Source organism: Oncorhynchus gorbuscha, linkage group LG26, assembly GCF_021184085.1.
Source record: "Oncorhynchus gorbuscha isolate QuinsamMale2020 ecotype Even-year linkage group LG26, OgorEven_v1.0, whole genome shotgun sequence".
Taxonomy (NCBI): domain Eukaryota; kingdom Metazoa; phylum Chordata; class Actinopteri; order Salmoniformes; family Salmonidae; genus Oncorhynchus; species Oncorhynchus gorbuscha.
In genome coordinates, this window is record NC_060198.1 from 27,072,026 (window position 1) to 27,093,361 (window position 21,336).

At 43.3% G+C, this 21,336-nt stretch overlaps 2 protein-coding genes across 4 annotated transcripts in view; both read right to left on the reverse strand.

The window, feature by feature from the left end:
• Positions 1-65: 65 nt before the first annotated feature.
• Positions 66-14,404, reverse strand: LOC124015745 (stAR-related lipid transfer protein 3-like). 2 transcript variants are annotated; one of them, XM_046331195.1, is made up of 14 exons: positions 14,339-14,404; positions 9,445-9,689; positions 7,560-7,637; positions 7,294-7,371; positions 7,115-7,168; positions 5,317-5,434; positions 4,993-5,094; positions 4,686-4,834; positions 4,109-4,171; positions 2,944-3,039; positions 2,702-2,781; positions 2,410-2,514; positions 2,136-2,229; positions 66-2,027 (listed from the first exon to the last, which is right to left on the reverse strand). In XM_046331195.1, the coding sequence occupies exons 2-14, from the start codon at positions 9,661-9,663 to the stop codon at positions 1,923-1,925; spliced, it is 1,341 nt and encodes a 446-aa protein (XP_046187151.1). In that variant the 5' UTR covers positions 9,664-9,689; positions 14,339-14,404; the 3' UTR covers positions 66-1,922. The 2 variants fall into 2 exon arrangements, with proteins under 2 accessions (XP_046187151.1, XP_046187152.1); XM_046331196.1 differs by lacking the exon at positions 7,115-7,168.
• Positions 14,405-17,806: 3,402 nt separating this feature from the next.
• LOC124015440 (protein phosphatase 1 regulatory subunit 1B-like) overlaps positions 17,807-21,336 on the reverse strand; it is a 37,738-nt gene continuing 34,208 nt past the window's right edge. The window contains exon 5 of one of the 2 annotated variants that reach the window (XM_046330626.1): positions 17,807-18,879. In XM_046330626.1, coding sequence (XP_046186582.1) covers positions 18,707-18,879 — 173 coding nt within the window. In that variant the 3' untranslated portion in view covers positions 17,807-18,706. The remainder of the gene's footprint in view (positions 18,880-21,336) is intronic. The other variant, XM_046330627.1, reaches the window with a different exon arrangement.

Below are 21,336 nucleotides of genomic sequence, written 5' to 3' on the forward strand. Positions count from 1 at the left end.
GGACAGTTTGTGTTACAGGGTTGAGGGGTTGGTTTACTAGAAAGGCTGAGAAATGGGAGTCAGGATGTTTCATCAATAACTATTTTCAACATTTTATTAGAGATTCAAGGCGGGCTAATCTTCTGTTTAAAAAAATACAATTCAGTATCCTGGTAAAATATTTGAAGACTATCGTAAATTGACACATTTTTTGTAAACGATCAGCAGTTTGTATGATTTCAAAACATTAGAACAAATCATAGAAATGAAAACTTACCAAACTGAAAATAAAGCAACCTTTGCAACATATACCTTTAGCAAACAAGTGATATTCTAGTAATAGATAAGCCCTAACAGTTAAAGTGTGGTCACAGTGACACTGTATGCCCATTTCTGTCACTATGACAAAGGCACCAAACCAACCAACAGCTTTCTCAGCCCAATTATTAGTTAAGAGATTTACAGAACTGGTTTATGTGTGAAACTCCCACTCACACAGATGGCAAACTATTCAAATTATCTTTTTTTTCTCTTCATCATGGAAATCAAATACCATATTTTCACTTTCAGATACATTAAAAAAACAAAAACATTTTGTTTCTTTGTTCAACATGTTTTGTTTCTGTTCTGATACAATAATGATGTAGCTAAGCCTGTTAATAACTAGGGCCCTAAAATAGAGTGGAGCCCAAAACAGAACAAGTCCGACTTGTATTTTTACAGGACTGCAAGGCATTAAGAGGGGAACATGAGTTCTCACAAGCATAATGTTCAATGACCTGACACACCAGACATTCAGTACTGCATCGCCATGCACACAGCAGGCTGATAGCTGAAGGTTGTGATATGCAAAGCAGCATGCTTTGCCATTGAGGAAGTGTCATATGTTTATTAGATACAGAGAATCAGAACTCCGATTATAGCCAATTTCAATATTGCATCCACCACAATGATAAATGTTTAACATAAAGAATCACATCATTCATTTACTGCCACTTCTCCATCTACAGTAGGTCTGCAGTAAAGGCTTATCTCAGAAGGCTGTGATACACTTACCAATACAGTTACAATTTAGATCAACCATCATTAAGGGCAGTTGGATTCCCTCTAGCTAGAAAGGCCACTAAAGGCTTGGCACAGAAGAGTATCTGAAACACTTTATGAACCCATGAGTGACTGATAAGTAATCACAACCACCCATCTTGAGCTCCATTAAGTAGGTTGCCTCCCATTGTTATTAGATCTGTGGTGTCGCCCCCTAGTGGCTGGAGGATTACAAGCACTCCTACAGTCAGCTTCAATGGATCACAGTGGATCAACTAGGACAAAAGGGACACCCTGTGGGTTCATTGTGTTCCAACAGTTACATTTTTGTTTATGATGTGGTCATGTGTATCGGTTTCCCCGGTGACCAGAGAATGACAGTGAAGACAGTGGAAAAACAACAAGAAAAAAAGCATAACAGCCAGTCAATGGCTAACATAAATGTGCGGTAGAATAAGGCTGAGTTAGCGGTCTTCATCAAGTCTCATCAAGCGTAGTCCTAGTCTAACCTCCATTACACATTCAATACTGTTAGACTTATTGGCTGGAGGGAAATGCAGCCAGCACTGGAATCAGTGAGAGAAACAGCAGAAAAGTTACATAAAAACGTGTGTAACCATGTTTAAAAACAACATGGAGTCCATGGGAGAGGAGGAACATCTCGACAGTCCCAGACCTCCTCACGTCTAAAAGACAGGTGAAAGTACAGACACACCAGTCTCCCATTCTCTATGCTGTTGACCTTCCTCTAGTCTAAGTAAGTTTGATATCCACCATAATCTCAAGTGCACTTCCAACTGTAGGTGTTCCCATAAATCTGCAGTGACACCACCAAACCTGCGGTGGCGCTGTGGGTTGCAAGCATCTAGCTTCCCGACAGGAAGTAAGTGAGAGGGCATCTAGCGAGTGGACCGTAGGTCATGGATGCGCTGGCGTAGATGGGCCATAAACTCAAACATGGTGGCAGCCAGACTCTGGTGGATAAGGTAGCGGGGCAGTCGACCCTGAGACAAAACAAGATCAGACATGAAAGTTATACTGCTTCTCCAGCCCACTGACTATACATCAAAGCAACATGCACACACAAACCATCCTCAACAGGCTGTTCTTACCTTGAGGTCTGTGTTGAGCACCCAGATAAAGGAACAGACCGAGGGGTTACTGCTTGACTTCAGGACCACAAACCCTCCTGGACCATTCTCACCTCTAGGGAAGAGAAGAGAGAGAGGGATGGATGGTAGGGAGGAGAGGAGAAGAGAGAGTTAGAGGAGAGGGAGGGTAGTACCACACGTCGGCTAATTAACTAGCATGAATGGTCTGGTTGACATGATCTGCTTTCAGTGTCGTTCCCAGTGAAATGAGGCTGTCCTAGAGGCAAAGCCAGACCTGACATAGCGACTGTGCGGAGGCTTGGCGTTGTGGTCGGTTGCCATGCCAGCGGAGACGTAGCAGTCTCGTTTGCGTTCCACCCGCCTCACATTCACAAAGTCCCTGAGGGATACAAGGACATGAATTACTTTTACATTTAAAACGAGGGCTGGCACCCTATATAAAATGGCACCCTATAGAATGTACTACTTTTGACCAGAGTCCTATGCGGGTCCTGGTCCGAATTAGTGCACTACATAGGGAACAGGATGACTCCATATTCGAGGTAGTCCATGTTGTGTTGCGTTACCTGGCAGACACTACCCCCCCTGCTGCCCCGGAAGAGATATCGTACGACACCAGGGTGTTGTCATCCACCCTCTGGAGGATCTAAAGGAACAAATGGAGAGCAATGTCAGCCTTTGGCATCGTATGGGCCACAACAACTGACCTGAATCAAAACAGTTTACACAGTAGGTTCACTGTACTAGGTTAAGCCTGTTTGTCTGATGACTGGTCATGAGAAAGAGAGGAGAGGATAGTGCAGGTTACCTGGCAACCAGAAACGGTTTTGTTCCACTGGGCCATCTTCTCTGGCTGTAAGATCACCTCCTGGTATACCAGCTCTGCAGGACACTGCATGAAGGCCTGGGACATACAGCACACAAACACATAGCTATAAATACAAAACCTACCAAACAGTCTAGGAAGATTTTGAATATACGATATACAGTGTTTTCAGAAAGTATTCAAACCCCCTGACTTGTTCCACATTGTTACAGCCTTGTTCTAAAATTGATTAAATAGTTTTTTTCCCCCTCAATCTACACACAATACCCCACAATGACAAAACAATGTATTTATTTTTACTGAAATATCACATTTACATAAGTATTCAGACCCTTTACTCAGTACTTTGTTAAAGCACCCTTTAGTGATTACAGCCTCAATTCTTATTGGGTATGACGCTACAAGCTTGGAACATCTGTATTTGGGGAGTTTCTCCCATTCTTCTCTGGAGATCCTCTCAAGCTCTGCCGGGTTGGATGGGGAGCGTTGCTGCAAAGAAATGTTCTGGTCTCTCCAGAGAGGTTTGATCAGGTTCCAGTCTGAGCTCTGGCTGGGCCACTCAAGGACATTCAGAGACTTGTCCCGAAGCTACTCCTGTTTGTCCTGGCTGTGTGCTTAGGGCCGATGTCCTGTTGGAAGGTGAACCTTCGCCCCAGTCTGAGGTCCTCGACATAATTCTGTCTCGGAGCTCTACGGTCAATTCCTTTGACCTCATGGCTTGGTTTTTGATCTGACATGCACTGTCAACTGTGGGACCTTATACAGACAGGCGTGTGCCTTTTCAAATCATGTCCAATCAATTGAATTGACAACAGGTGGACTCCAATCAAGTTGTAGAAACATCTCAAGGATGATCAATGGAAACAGGATGCACCGGAGCTCAGTTTTAAGTCCATTATTTCTTTCTTTTTTTCCCTTATACATTTGCAAAAATGTCTAACAACCCATTTTCGCTTTGTCATTATGGGGTATTGTGTGTAGATGCTGAGGAAAAATATGTATTTAATCCATTTTAGAATAAGGTTGTAACGTAACAAAATAACTTTCCAAAGGCATATAACCCAATACATTAAATACTTACACCAGACAAGCCACACGTTATGGAAGAAAAATACACACACAAAAATAAACAGTGATGACAGTGTACCTTGAGAATGAAGGTCTTTCCATGGAAGGGGATCTCCAGTGTGTACACAGAATCCCCCGCGTCCTGACAAAAGGAGAAACAACAACATATTAGCAACATCCAGTAAATCTGTCACTATCAAACCATCTTGTGTCCAACCCAGAAACTAACAGCGTACAACAACAGGTAGCTAACTAGAAGCAACTGGAACACAGGTGTCACTCACTCCATGGAGGGCCAAGTATCTGCAGTTTTTTTGCTCCTCCCTTGTACTTGATTGACCAATGATGGTCACTGATTAGTTAGGAACTCCCCTCACCCAGTTGTCTAGGTCTTAACTGGATACAAATTGAAAGGAAAAAACAAACTTGCAGACACTCGGCCCTTCAGTGCAGCAGGTAGCCTAGTGGCATTGGGCCAGTAACCGAACGGTTGCTGGATCGAACCGCCCCTGAACGAGACAGTTAACCCACCGTTCCTAGGCAGTCATTGTAAACAAGAATTTGTTCTTAACTAACTTGTCTAGTTAAATAAAGGTTGAAATAAATGTACAAAAATCATGGAATGAGTTTGACGCCCCTGAACTTGAGCCCCTCACATTGTTCTTCTCAAACTTCCAGTTCTCCTCCTGGGCCAGGATCTGTTCCACCACGGCCATGGCCTCTTTACCCTGGCTCACTAGCGCCTTCTCCTGGGGGGAGACTGCCCTGCGACCCAGCCCCTCCTCATCCAGGTCCTCCTCAGACCCTGGCCATCATAATACAACAACACACACAGACAGGTAGAATGGATATTACAGTTAGGTAAGAGACAGCGTAAAGGTGAAACAAAGAGAAAGAGAGATATGGCAGACAAGGAAGATTGAGAAAGGCATTGAGAATTAGAAGGGAGATGTCGTGTGGTACCTGCGAGGGATTCAGGTGGAGAGTAGAACTGTCCTTCAGACACAGCGCGAGGGTAGATCATGGGAGCTCGCTCCGACGCTGCGTTCACTGCTGCTAGGTAGGCTGAGGGAGACAGAGACCATAAAGGGAGAAGTAAATGTAACCATCTCATCATTCCATCCTACTTGTCTGTCCAATACAACCCACTTCCCGCTTCTGAGGGGATTTCCTGAGGGCCCAGACCTTATTTAGCATATTCATGTGCTATCTAGCAAAATGACAGAACAAACATGGTCAATGGAAAGTCCTGGACCATTCAAATGTATCCATGTCTCTGTGACTCACCTCTCTCATCACCAGCCTCTATGGAGAGCACCTTGAAGTCCAGGAACCACGTCTCCAGCCACGCCACCACAAAGGATGTGATGGGCAACACGTAGCCAAAGGCATTCTGGGATAGCAGCTGTGTGAGGAATGACATGTCAGTCTGAGACAAGTGGTGTGTATATATAGGCTACATCCCAAATGGCACCCTATTCCCTATTTAGTACACTACATTTGACCAGGGCCCATAAAGGGTCTGGTGAAAAGTAGTGCACTATGGAGGAAAGGGTGACATTTGGTACTCTAACATACACATGTGTAGAAAGCCATATTGCATTTGAATAAACACTACTGCTTCTGCCATTTGAGACGTGACGCTGAGCAGGTATCTTGACAAAAGCAACACTGTCTCGTTCCCCTTCGTTATGAATCTGTCTCCTCACCACGCGCTCTCACCACTGGTGTCCCCCAGGGCTCTGTTCTAGGCCCTCTCCTATTCTCGCTATACACCAAGTCACTTGGCTCTGTCATAACCTCACATGGTCTCTCCTATCATTGCTATGCAGACGACACACAAATAATCTTCTCCTTTCCCCCTTCTGATGACCAGGTGGTGAATCGCATCTCTGCATGTCTGGCAGACATATCAGTGTGGATGACGGATCACCACCTCAAGCTGAACTTCGGCAAGACGGAGCTGCTCTTCCTCCCGGGGAAGGACTGCCCGTTCCATGATCTCGCCATCACGGTTGACAACTCCATTGTGTCCTCCTCCCAGAGCGCTAAGAACCTTGGCGTGATCCTGGACAACACCCTGTCGTTCTCAACTAACATCAAGGCGGTGGCCCGTTCCTGTAGGTTCATGCTCTACAACATCCGCAGAGTACGACCCTGCCTCACACAGGAAGCGGCGCAGGTCCTAATCCAGGCACTTGTCATCTCCCGTCTGGATTACTGCAACTCGCTGTTGGCTGGGCTCCCTGCCTGTGCCATTAAACCCCTACAACTCATCCAGAACGCCGCAGCCCGTCTAGTGTTCAACCTTCCCAAGTTCTCTCACGTCACCCCGCTCCTCCGCTCTCTCCACTGGCTTCCAGTTGAAGCTCGCATCCGCTACAAGACCATGGTGCTTGCCTACGGAGCTGTGAGGGGAACGGCACCTCAGTACCTCCAGGCTCTGATCAGGCCCTACACCCAAATAAGGGCACTGCGTTCATCCACCTCTGGCCTGCTCGCTTCCCTACCACTGAGGAAGTACAGTTCCCGCTCAGCCCAGTCAAAACTGTTCGCTGCTCTGGCTCCCCAATGGTGGAACAAACTCCCTCACGACGCCAGGACAGCGGAGTCAATTACCACCTTCCGGAGACACCTGAAACCCCACCTCTTTAAGGAATACCTAGGATAGGATAAAGTAATCCTTCTCACCCCCCCCCTTAAAATATTTAGATGAACTATTGTAAAGTGGCTGTTCCACTGGATGTCATAAGGTGAATGCACCAATTTGTAAGTCGCTCTGGATAAGAGCGTCTGCTAAATGACTTAAATGTAAATGTAATAAATAGCGAAGAGATGGTAGGGGGTGTGGCTTCAGGCTGTCGACACAGAGGGCAGAAGAAAGGCTTAACTCTGATCATAATAGATTTGAATGTATAATCCCCACCATGCTGAGTACACAGTAAAGGTCAACTGCAGACAAACTGACAATATACTCATGTTCTTATTGAATAGAGAAGTGGAAATTTGAAGTGGCTCAGAACAGAGACAAGTGTGGAGCTCAGTCCAAACGGTTTCTGGTAAGAGGAGAGGGGGAGGCACTCACATTGGAGAGAATGACTTTGACTACAAGGAAGGAGCTGGTCACTAGAGTGGTGATCTAAAAGAATGAAACACTGTTAAAAACAACAGCTGGTATTGGGTGAGAGCAGTCAGCACACCACATATGACCATCAGTCCATCTAGGTACCAGTCCGTCAGGTCTGTCTCAAGGAGCGCTCTTACCGCAATGACCCACCAGTGCCTCAGACGCAGAGCAGCATAACCCAACTGGAGACACAGGAAACGAAACAAGGCAAGGAGCTGTGGTGGAGAAAATAATAATAATTAAGATAAGAGTAAAACTTCCAAGTTTCGTGATCATGTGAGCTGGCCATGTTGACTTAGCTTTCAATAAAGGCAAAGGTCGGCATGCGAGTAACCTTGACAGTACGTTCAGTCAAACGTACGACTTTCGGACCGATTATTATAGCTTGATCGTTTACACTCACAAAGATGTCAAAGAAGGAGGACTGGAAGCTGTACTTGACAACCTCCAGCTCAAGGCTCTGCCAAATGGAGTTCTGGATCTGCAGTGGGACAAAGCAAGAGTAGAACCATTCGTAAAACATGTAGCCAGAGGCAAGCTCTTCCTATAACATACATACATCATCAGTGGGGAACGCTGTCATAATGAGACAACTGACACACACAGAGAAAATAACCGAAAGTAGACTGTTAGATTCCCAGCAGAGCTGCTAACAATCTTGTTCACATTTTTAAGGAAGTGGTAAAGTGATAATGATTTGTACATCCAGTGTATTACTCTTAAGAACACCTGCTCTTTCCATGACCGACTGACCAGATGAATGCTACGATCCCTTATTGAGGTCACTTCAGATCAGTGTAGATGAATGGGAGGAGGCAGGTTAAAGAAGGATTTTTAAGCATTGAGACATGGATTGTGTATATATGCCATTCAGATGGTGAGTTGGCAAGACAAAAGATTTAAGTGCCTTTGAACTAGGGCTGGGCGATATGGACAAAACATCATATGGTATTTTTCACTTCTTTTTCTTTTTTTTTTACAGTATTTTATGTTTTTGATTAACTAAAGTTCTAAATGTGCTTTATGGGTAGTACGTGACCCTAGGGTGGCAACACATATATTCTAAATGATTTCAAATTAGTCTTTCTACCATCGGAATGTTTTATATTGTTCAATTCAACTTCAACCTAAAATAATTTCCTGCACTCATTTGAGAATTTCCACACTGCCACGATATGGGCAAAAATACTAGGCCGTATTTTTTAACCAAATGTTGCAATAGCGATTTAGATCAAAACACGGGTGAACTTTTGGAATCATGGAAATTGAATGTTTAATATAATTCTGTAGTTAGAATATAAATAATAGTGGGCACTTTGAATACAGTGTTGTTTGACATGACAACAAATGAAAATGCCATGGACGAGTTATTGTGACAGTGTAGGAACCAAAGTGTTATTCAGTGTTTCCTAGGGGACCCTATAATATTTAGCTACATTAAATATGTTTTCATATAGCCAACATATTCATGCTTCGCATATTTATTTTGATTTAGAAGATACTGTTGCACAAACAACATGCTGATTTAAGCCTCCACCAGTACTGGTATCAGGCTGTATTAGCTAGCTACGTTTGCTCCGACTCAGTACTTTTATTAGCTAGTTAGCCAGCTAACAAGTTATTAGCATTAGTGGCTAACACGATTTAGCTTAACTTGCTAAGAAAATACAAACTAATTGTTTGCAGATGTAAGAAACACAAACTGATATTGTAATTATAGAACGCTTGTGGATTTATATTAAGATCAAAGTCGAAACAACATCGTTGTCCTCAACATTGTTGCATGTGCTGCATTGACCATGCAGACTGAACGAAAAAGTGTCTCGTTGTCATGCAACAACAAATACGCCGCTTGAGTGACGGGGTGGGACTAGGGCTGTGTTGAAAGCCGCATGGAGAGAGAGAGAGAGAGCGGAGAAGGGTGACTCAAGTAGCAGAGTAAACTATAAAAATGGACGTTACACACGGCGTATCACATTTAACAAACCAAACATTCAAATAACTTTATAGAAGATAAAGTAAAAACCCAGGAATAATTTTGCACGCCCAATTTTTCAGTTTTTGAAATGTTAAACGAGTTTGAAATATCCAATAAATGTCGTTCCACTTCATGATTGTGTCCCACTTGTTGATTCTTCACAAAAAAAAATACAGTTTTATATATTTATGTTTGAAGCCTGAAATGTGGCAAAAGGTCGCAAAGTTCAAGGGGGCCGAATACTTTCGCAAGGCACTGTATATATAATAAATTAAATGAGTAGAAATAGATTGACAATGAGTGAACTCACATTGAGCTCGATGATCCACAGCAGTGAGATGAAGAGGAGGTCAAAGGTGACAAAGAGGCAAAATGTGCGACGGACGTCCGAGATGACCTTCTTCTCCCCAGGGGGCACCATCAGGTAGTGGGGGGAGGGGAGGGATACAGTGGTGGAGTAGGACGCATTCAGAGAGGCGATGGCAGGAAGGCTCCCCCCAAACTGCCCATAGTCCACTCCGCCCGGCATTCCTACTGAGAGAGGGGCCGATCCACCTGCGACAGTGCGAGAGGGAGTAATGGTGAGGTGTGGCCAGTGAAAGTGCCAGGATAAGGGGGGAACTCATGTTGGCCTGGGCTGCCAGAAGCGGTGGATTTTGCTATAATTTAAAAGCTTACAGAGTTGAACTATTTGAACATTTCTTGAAAAAATGTTAAATAAAATGTTATTTTTAAACCTTTAACATAAATTCTAAAACCACAAATGCCGATTATTTTTCATATTCACACTACATGGTCAAGAGTTGTGGACAACTGCTCGTTGAACATCTCATTCCAAAATTATGGGCATTAATACAGAGTTGGTCCCCCCCATTGCTGCTATAACAGAATATCTGGGAAAGCTTTCCAAACTTTACAGTTGGCACTATGCATTGGGGCAGGTAGTGTTAAACCCAGATTCGTCCGTCAGACGGTGAAGCACAATTCATCACTCAAGAGAACGCGTTTCCACTTCTTCAGAGTCCAATGGTGAGCATTATACCACTCCAGCTGACGCTTGGCATTGCGCATGGTGATCTTAGGCTTGTGTGTTGCAACCAAGGACAGACAATTTTACGCCCTTCAGCACTCGGCAGTCCCGTTCTGTGAGCTTGTGTGGCCTACCACTTTGCGGCTGAGCCGTTGTTGCTCCTAGACGTTTACACTTCACAATAACAGCACTTATAGTTGACTGGGGCAGCTCTAGCGGGCAGAAATTTTATAAACTGACCTGTTGGAAAGGTGGCATCTTATGACGGTGTCATGTTGAAAGTCACCGAGCTCTTCAATAAGGCCATTCTATTGTCAATGTTTGTGTATTGAGATTGTGTGACTGTGCTCAATTTTATACACCTGTCAGCAACGGACATGGCTGAAATAGCAGAATCCGCTCATTTTAAAGGGTGTCCGGTGGACTCCAAGTTGTAGAAACATCTCAAGGATGATCAATGTAAACAGGATGCACATGAGCTCAATTTCAAGTCTCCTAGCAAATGGTTTGAATATTTATGTAAATAAGTTATTTCTGTTTTAATACATTTGCAAATATTTCTAAATCTTTTTGCTTTGTCATTGTGGGGTATTGTGTGTAGATTGATGAGGTAAAAAAATGTATTTAATCAATTTTAGAGCAAGGCTGTAACGTAACAAAATGTGGAAATAGTCAAGGGGTCTGAATACTTTGAATACTTTCCAAATGCACAGTACTGTATTCTAGTCAAGGCCATCCTATTCAACTATTGCTGTATATATACTATTGTATCCTATGTATTCTTCAGATATACTACATGTTCTATCCATATACTGCCTATACATCACACACATGCACAATATTTTACTCCGGACTCAGACATGGCTTGTTCTAATGTCTATATTTCTTAATTCCATTATTTTACTTTTAGATTTGCTTGTTGTGTGTATTGTTAGACATTACAGCACTGTTGGAGCTAGGAACACAAGCATTGCGCTACACCCGCAATAACATAGCTTTCTTGGGAACAGGAACAATGGTGGCCCTCTTGAAGCATGTGGGAACAGCAGACTGGGATATGGATTGATTGAATATGTCCGTAAACACACCAGCCAGCAGGTCTGCGCATGCTCCTGTTCCCAAGAAAGCTAAGGTAACTGAGCTAAATGACTACCACCCCGTAGCACTCACTTCCGTCATCATGAAGTGCTTTGAGAGACAAGTCAAGGACCATATCACCTCCACCCTACCTGACACCCTAGACCCACTCCAATTTGCTTACCGCCCAAATAGGTCCACAGATGATGCAATCGCAACCACACTGCATACTGCCCTAACCCATCTGGACAAGAGGAATAACTATGTGAGAATGCTGTTCATCGACTACAGCTCAGCATTTAACACCATAGTACCCTCCAAACTCGTCACCAAGCTCGAGACCCTGGGTCTCGACCCCACCCTGTGCAACTGGGTACTGGACTTCCTGACGGGCCGCCCCCATGTGGTGAGGGTAGGTAACAACATCCCCACCCCGCTGATCCTCAACACAGGGGCCCGACAAAGGTGCGTTCTGAGCCCTCTCCCATACTCCCTGTACACCCATGACTGTATGGCCATGCACGCCTCCAACTCAATCATCAAGTTTGTGGATGACACTACAGTGGTAGGCTTGATTACCAACAACGACGAGATGGCCTACAGGGAGGAGGTGAGGGCCCTCGGAGTGTGGTGTCAGGAAAATAACCTCACACTCAACGTCAACAAAACTAAGGAGATGATTGGACTTCAGGAAACAGCAGAGGGAACACCCCCCTATCCACATCGATGGAACAGTAGTGGAGAGGGTGGTAAGTTTTAAGTTCCTCGGCGTACACATCACAGACAAACTGAATTGGTCCACCCACACAAACAGCACCATGAAGAAGGCACAGCAGCGCCTCTTCAACCTCAGGAGGCTGAAGAAATTTGGCTTGTCACCAAAAGCACTCACAAACTTCTACAGATGCACAATCGAGAGCATCCTGTCGGGCTGTATCACCACCTGGTACGGCAACTGCTCCGCCCACAACAGTAAGGCTCTCCAGAGGGTAGTGAGGTCTGCACAACGCATCACCCGGGGCAAACTACCTGCCCTTCAGGACACCTACACCACCAGATGTCACAGGAAGGCCATAAAGATCATCAAGGACAACAACCACCCGAGCCACTGCCTGTTCACCCCGCTATCATCCAGAAGACAAGGTCAGTACAGGTGCATCAAAGCAGGGACCGATAGACTGAAAAACAGCGTCTATCTCAAGGCCATCAGATGGTTAAACAGCCACCACTAACTCCAGCCACTTAATAATAATAATGGAAATTGATGTAAAAATATATCACTAGCTACCTTAAAGAATGCTACTTAATATAATGTTTACATATTCTGCATTACTCATCTCATATGTATATGTATATACTGTACTCTATATCATCTACTGCGTCTTTATGTAATACATGTATCACTAGCCACTTTAAACTATGCCACTTTGTTTACATACCCTACATTACTCATCTCATATGTATATACTGTACTCTATACCATCTACTCTATCTTGCCTATGCCGTTCTGTACCATCACTCATTCATATATCTTGATGTACATATTCTTTACCCCTTTACACTCACATTAACATCTGCTAACCATGTGTATGTGACAAATACATTTGATTTGTTTATTTCACCTGTATTTAACCAGGTAGGCCAGTTGAGAACAAGTTCTCATTTACAACTGCGACCTGGCCAAGATAAAGCAAAGCAGTGCGACAAAAACAACAACACAGAGTTACACAGAAACAAACGTATAGTCAATAACACAATAGAAAAATCTATGTACCGTGCGTGCAAATGTAGAAGATTAGGGAAGTAAGGCAATAAATAGGCCATAGAGGCGAAATAATTACAATATGCAAGTAGAGATACTGGGATGCAAAAGAGCAAGAAGATAAATAACAATATGGGGATGAGGTATTTCATCCCCTATACACAATTATGTGTATAGGCAACCAATAACATTTGATCATCATCATCAATAATGATGTTCTATTCTAGACAATATATCCTACAACATGATTGCCTGGTGATCTTCTGAATTTCCCAATACCCTGTTTGTAAGCATTTAAATGATATCAATCTCAACTGTTTCTCAACAGTGATGAAGATATGGATGTCTAATGGTATGGTGGGGTATGCAAAAATGGGTCAACTTGGAGCACCTTTGGATGTTGGATGTTTTGGCATTCAGGTCCAAAAAGGCATGTCCTGACCACTTCTACCATGGGCAAATATGTGTCGGTTTTGTTCAAATCAAAAGGGGTCCGGTCAAAAAGTGATTGAATTCAAATGTAAATACCTCACAAGGAAAACTTAACACAACAGTGTTTTCAGTAAAATGGCATACATGTACGGAAAGGGCAAAGATGATAGATGTCAATCAACAAGACTTGATCTTCACTGTGATGGCCGGCCCACCCTCTAATAAAGTAAACACAAGTTACTTTGAACATTGGACTGTTAGAGATGGACAATACATGCTGTTGATTTATCTGATTCTGAGAAGGCCTATTTAGAGTATTGATTAGCTTAGAATGCATCAATTAGCATTGCGGTTGAAGACTGAACACATTAGGCTAAATTCCCCTCCTACAGACAAACAACTTAACCCTGAGATCTGGCCTGTGTACCGCAAGCCACATTACATAAGTGACCAACTTGACCAACCAGTCGACACAAATCACTGCCTTAGAAATGGTACGAAAACGGTACAATAACTAGGTAACTTATATAGCTAACTAGCTACAATAGATAGTTAACCAGTTAGCTAGCTGACAGCTGAACTGAAACTGGCAAGCTACAACTGGTTTAGCAATACATGCATGTTCCGTTTACGTACACACATGTACAATTAGTATATAATACTGGGGGTGATATTTAATTGATTTAGGCTTGCATCACAAGTAGAGAAAACAACAGTGCTAGCGCTGGCTTTAGCATTACCATTAGCGAGCTTACAACATAGCTACAGTATACACCCCATTCTCATGAATATATTTCAATGAAACATAAATAAATAGGACACAAATGTCACATCTGAACAATGACCACGCGAAATTGGTTTGAATTGTATAAGGAAAACTGTAGTCCTGAGCCTTTAACTCACCTATTTAGTACTTCATCATCGAAGAAACGTATCTTCCGGGAATACCTTTTACATGAAAGGGGTCACTATCTCACTTCCGGTTTAGATTTGTGGTATTCTGGTTTTAATGTCTATGGTGGTACGATGTTAGCTATTTGTTTTTAATCTGACAACAGTAGCATTAGGCTACTTAATATACAAATGAAATATTAAAGGACCTACCATTATATTTCTCTGTTGTTGCAATAACTTATCAGTCCAAATAAATAAATTAGCATATTTTCTAGGAAGCCTATTTTTATTTTGTCAGCTGACTTTGCCAGTTTTGTTTTCCATGCGGGTGTTTTCTGACACACTCCACTTCACGAACATACCATCTGAGAAGCAACCAGACAGCATTCCAGGTATCAGAATTCCTTCTGGAATGTGGGTAATGTTCATTCATTCCTTCATAGGCTGTGAAATACGGACCACTTGTTTTAATCATTTTGTGCGGTCTAGTAGTACCTATAATTAAGGTCATATATGTTATTTTAAAAAGCATATTTTAAAAGTTTTAGGATTAGTTTCACACACCAGAACAAATCCTTCATCCAAGCTGTGTCCGTCACCACAGACACACATACACACAAGGAATGCAGGCATGAACACACACACACACACACACACACACACACACACACACACACACACACACACACACACACACACACACACACACACACACACACACACACACACACACACACACACACACACACACACACACACACACACACACACATTTCATTGTCATTGTCATTTCAAATCAGGAAAATGTGTTTATTTAGATATTGTTATTGTGGCTCACATTGAAATGTCTACATCTGAAATGTCTACATCTTTAACAAGAGCAGAAAAAAATAATAAATAATAAAGAAGAATATTATCGATTCGAGTTCATTGACCGTGGAGGATAGAGAGACTTGGAGAAGGAGAGGATGCTCACTCCAGCCAGACAGTGAGAGAATGGAGGGAGTAGGTGCCATATGTCTCAACACTTTAAAGGGCTGCCCAGCCCGTACACCCAGGCAAGAGAGAAGAGCATACAAATGTTCAATTGTCCAACAAAAAAGAGAATCAAAACAATTACATTATATTAGCAGTTTGGTACAGATTGAGACATTCAGCTGTGCCACTATCAAAATATATTCCGCTGACTCAAGCAATCCTGCAGTTGGAGAACAGATGCGATGGAAATAAAGAAAACGCTTTATTAGACTGACATTATCAATGAGTATACGACGGTAATGACATTCTGAGGGTGAATATTTTAATATTCAAATGTGTCATTCCATTTCAGCAGGAAGAGAAAGAGAGTCACTATGTATTGTATTGTCTGCGTTGTTTTCCATGAGAATATGAAAAACACAGTTATCCAAGTCATGACTAAAAGGTTACTAAATGTTGTGACAATTGTTCAACAGAAAGAGACCATATACAGCTAAGTTGATTAATGCATCTTTACACAGGAAATTATTTAGTCAAACAAACAAAACGAATCTGATTCTGCATACAAAATGAATACATTTTTTTTCCTCACAAAAAAAAACTAAATTGGACTACTTTTACAAAAGCATGGCATCCTCACATACACCCAGAGTACATCATTGACACACATAGCTTTGATGGACCCCAGAAAGAACTTCAAATGCATCACAAATAAATGTTTCAAATACATTGCAAATCTAGATCATTTCAATTATATAGATGCATATTATCTGAAGGGCTATGCAGTGCACAGTTTATTGTATGTAAATCCATGTCAATACACATGCTCTGGTTATTCTACATCCCCTATCTTGCCACAAGATGGCAGCAGCTGCTCACTTCTTCCAAGAACAAGATCTCAATATGATCATGCTGCGGATATCCAATCTAGGCCAGAGTGAAATTTGGTACACATTATACAGGTCTTTGTGATTTTGAAAGGGAGTCTGTATTATCATATCTGCACAGTAACGGAGCAGCTTGCTTTAGAATATAGTCTGAACTGACAGTGAGAAGATATCTCCTGTGTGTGTGTGTGTGTGTGTGTGTGTGTGTGTGTGTGTGTGTGTGTGTGTGTGTGTGTGTGTGTGTGTGTGTGTGTGTGTGTGTGTGTGTGTGTGTGTGTGTGTGTGTGTGTGTGTGTGTGTGTGTGTGTGTGTGTGTGTGTGTGTGTGTGTGTGTGTGTGTGTGTGCTCTATACTGAAGCTGTTCATCAAGCTGTTTGTCTGTTTGCAGTTATTTTGAGTGCTGTGTAATTATTTCTAGACATTATTCCATTGCTTTGTAACATCAAAGAGCAAAGTGAGAAAGTGAGAAGTGAATGACTGGTTCCCCTGACATGGAAGAGAAGACTAGCTTTGCAGTGAGGGGGACCTATCCACTCGTCTCATTAGTTCTAAGGAGCCACTCCTCGCCTCTTCACAAGGGCCATATCTATTATACATTCTCTCTCCCTCTCGCATTCCAGATTTCATTGCTCACAGATTTGCCGACGGTACATTCATTCACATTCATTCATTCATTCATTCATTCATTTAATTTGAATACTTACCATTCAAACTTAGAAGCTCTCTTTCTCACTCACACGTTCACACATTAAAGTCACTCATTCATTCACTCAGTCGTTCACACAAAGTCACTCATTCATTCACTCAGTCGTTCACACATTAAAGTCACTCATTCATTCACTCAGTCGTTCACACATTAAAGTCACTCATTCATTCACTCAGTCGTTCACACATTAAAGTCACTCATTAATTCACTCAGTCGTTCACACATTAAAGTCACTCATTCATTCACTCAGTCGTTCACACATTAAAGTCACTCATTCATTCACTCAGTCGTTCACACATTAAAGTCACTCATTCATTCACTCAGTCGTTCACACATTAAAGTCACTCATTCATTCACTCAGTCGTTCACACATTAAAGTCACTCATTCATTCACTCAGTCGTTCACACATTAAAGTCACTCATTCATTCACTCAGTCGTTCACACATTAAAGTCACTCATTCATTCACTCAGTCGTTCACACATTAAAGTCACTCATTCATTCACTCAGTCGTTCACACATTAAAGTCACTCATTCATTCACTCAGTCGTTCACACATTAAAGTCACTCATTCATTCACTCAGTCGTTCACACATTAAAGTCACTCATTCATTCACTCAGTCGTTCACACATTAAAGTCACTCATTCATTCACTCAGTCGTTCACGCATCTGCCACCATCTCCTCTCCCTTCATTTGTTCCCTTCAAAGTAGTGTTAAAACTTGACACTTTTGCGCACTTTCTTTGCCTTCTCCTCTGTCTTTTCCTCTGTCGTTTCCTCCTCTTTCTCCTCTTCTTTCTCTTTCATTCATTCACCAGTCTTCCTCTTCATAAAGCACTCTGATTGGTCATTCACTGGGGGTCTATGGAGACAAAGATTAAAGTCAAAGACCTCAGCATTCACACTGGTCTCCTTCCAATCAAACCACTTACCTTCTACACAAGTAAGCTTGAAGACCGATTAGATTTGTGCATTTCGACGTTGCAGAAAAGACATGCAGGGAAGGTAAACAAACAACACCAGGGAAAGAGGTTAATCTATTCACGGGACATCATAATAACTCTACTCCCAAACTAATCTACGGTAATCTGGTTCTACTTGTCATTTCCTGGTCAGGCATGTGCCTCCTGTGAGTGTGTGTGTGGAAATACATGTGTGTGAAACATGGTATTACAAGTCTGAATCATACCAGTACATATGACAGTGACTGCTGCACGTGTATGCAGGCATAATTAGGCAATTGCTCTAGTGAGGATAATCACAGTCTACTTCAATGTATCTTTAAGAGGCCCTGTCTCGCGATGTGTGACACTACAGCCACCCTGCAGCCGTGTTGCGTTCAAACGACAGATTTATAGACAAATGATGACAGTAGTAGCCAATGAAACAGCGTTTAACGATGCCACAGGAGGGATTTCATTAGGAACCTCTGCCATCTGGGCTGGCAGCCCAGCATCACTACTGATGCTACAGAGAGAGCAGACTGTTAGCCTGTTAGCTGTGGCTAGGCATCTCTGGCCCCCTGACTGGCACAGGGCAGGATGGCAGCACAGGGAGGTCTGCTGTGCTCTCTGATAGATTTGTTGGAGTGATGCTAATATGTGTTAATATAATATCACAGCTACTTGTCTGCAGAGAGCAGTTTATCTGAGGCCCTGCTGTTTTGAACACGGCATAGTGCAACATTCAGCCCATCTGACTGAAAAGTGGGCACTGAATAACAATGGCTATACACACAGCTAAATATGTAAGCTGGTTACACCATTGGTCAAAGCATCAATGCGATTACATGAGTGAGTGTATATGTTACTGCTTGACAGTGTATGGAATCCCTATCTCACCAGCAGCTTTGGTGGGGAATCTTTCCTCCCTCTCCTCATGACAGGGGTAGTCGTCGTACTCCTCCCCCTCAAAGGGGTCTTCCAAGGGGGGGTAGACACCCAGGTTCTGCATGTGTGCCTCAGCCATCTTCTGGTCGGCTGGACGCACACATACACATACACAGGATACACAGGAACACACACAGGGACAAACACAGAGACAACGGGAGAGAGGGATAGGTTGTTTTGGGTTTACCAGGCTTCAACACTGTCAACGTTATCATGCTTCATACGGGCTTTCAGATGCATGCCAGACAGACAGATAAGCAGCCAGCCAACCAGACAGACAGACAGATGGACAAATTGAGGGGCAGAATAGCCAGCACTTCCATGTCTTGTAGTTTGTAATGGACTGGGATTATACATTTGTGTCCTTTTCTCTTTCCTGCATTTGTTTTTATCCTTTCATTTCTCCTGTTTGGTCCCCTGTTCTTTTGCTCTCTAAACAATGCTGACTCACCCCGTTCTCTCTCTCTCTCTCTCCTCTCTCTCTCTCTCTCTCTCTCTCTCCTCTTCATCCGGCTCTCTCTGATTGGTCTCTGGCCTGGCTGAACTAATGAAGGCTGGTATACAGGAACACAAGTGGGTTATTATAATAACACTCTACACACATACAGTAATCCCCTTTAATTAACATCTACTGACAAGACTCCAATGCTCTACGTTTATGGCTCTGCGTGCAACATCAAGTATAAAACAACATTTAGAACTGTGTGTTGTGTGTGTGTGTGTGTGTGTGTGTGTGTGTGTGTGTGTGTGTGTGTGTCTGTGTGTGTGTTGTCATTTGTGTGTCAGGCATGTGTGTGTGTGTGTGTGTGTGTGTGTGTGTGTGTGTGTGTGTGTGTGCATGTGTGTGAAACATGGTATTACACTCTTTGTAATCTGGATGATCCAGCTACAGACTCACACTCAGTGACTGCTGTCACACTCTCTAATCTATCACTCTCCCTTTGAGGATAATCACAGTCTACTTCAATGTATCTTTCTCCCTAGGCCCTCTCTCTCTCTGTGACACTACAGCCTCTCTGCAGCCTCTACTTCTCTTTCTCCCTACTTCTTTAGACAAATCCCTCTCCCTACTGCTCTCTCTCTCCCAGCTGCTAACGATGCCACAGGAGGGATTTCATTAGGAACTCTCTGCCATCTCTCTCTCTCAGCCCAGCATCTCTCTGATGCTACTCTACTTATCTCTCAGACTGTTCTCCTGTCTCTCTCCCTACTGCTCTGGCTCCCTATCTTTCTGCTCTCCCTGACTCTCTCTCTCTCTACTTCTCTCTCTCCCTACTTCTCTCTCTCTCTCCCTACTGCTCTCTCTCTCTCCCTGCTTCTCTCTCTCTCTCTTCTCTCTCTCTCTCTCTCACAGCTACTTGTCTGCAGAGAGGAGTTTATCTGAGGCCCTGCTGTTTTGAACACTCTCTAGTGCAACATTCAGCCCATCTGACTGAAAAGTGGCTCCCTGAATAACAATGGCTATCACACAGCTCTCTCCCTCTCTCTCTGGTTACACTCATTGGTCTCTCTCATCAATGCGATCTCCCTCTCTCTCTACTGCTCTCTCCCTCTCTGACAGTCTCTACTGCTCCCCTCTCACCAGCAGCTTTCTGGGGAATCTTCTCTCTCCTCTCTCATGACAGGGGTCTCTCTCTCTCTCCTCCCCCTCTCTCTCTCCAAGGGGGGTAGACTGCTCCCCTCTCTCTCTCTCCCTGCTGCTGCCTCAGCCATCTCTCTCTCTACTGCTCCCTCACTCTCTCTCTCTACTGCTCTCTCCCTCTCTCTCTACTGCTCTCAAACTCTCTCTCTCTCTACTGCTCTCTCCCTAGGTTGTTACTGGGTTTCTCTCAGGCTTCAACACTGTCAACGCTCTCTATCATGTCTTCTCTCTCTCTCTCTTCAGATGCATGCCAGACAGACAGATACTCAGCCAGCCAACCAGACAGACAGACAGATGGACAAATTGAGGGGCAGAATAGCCTCTCACTTCCATGTCTTGTAGTTTGTAATGGACTGGGATTATACATTTGTGTCCTTTTCTCTTCTCTGCATTTGTTTTTATCCTTTCATTGCTCTCCTGTTTGGTCCTCCTGTTCTTTCTCTGCTCTCTAAACAATGCTGACTCTCTCTCTCTCTCTCTCTCTCTCTCTCTCTCTCTCTCTCTCTCTCTCTCTCTCTCTCTCTCTCTCTCTCTCTCTCTCTGAGCCTGGCTGAACTAATGAAGGCTGGTATACAGGAACACAGAGTGGGTTATTATAATAACACTCTACACACATACAGTAATCCCCTTTAATTAACATCTACTGACAAGACTCCAATGCTCTACGTTTATGGCTCTGCGTGCAACATCAAGTATAAAGCAACATTTAGAACTGTGTGTGTGTGTGTGTGTGTGTGTGTGTGTGTGTGTGTGTGTGTGTGTGTGTGTGTGTGTGTGTGTGTGTGTGTGTGTGTGTGTGTGTGTGTGTGTGTGTGTGTGTGTGTGTGTGTGTGTGTGTGTGTGTGTGTGTGTGTGTGTGTGTGTGTGTGTGTGTCTGCAGCTGTATACACTCCTTTGGTAATCCT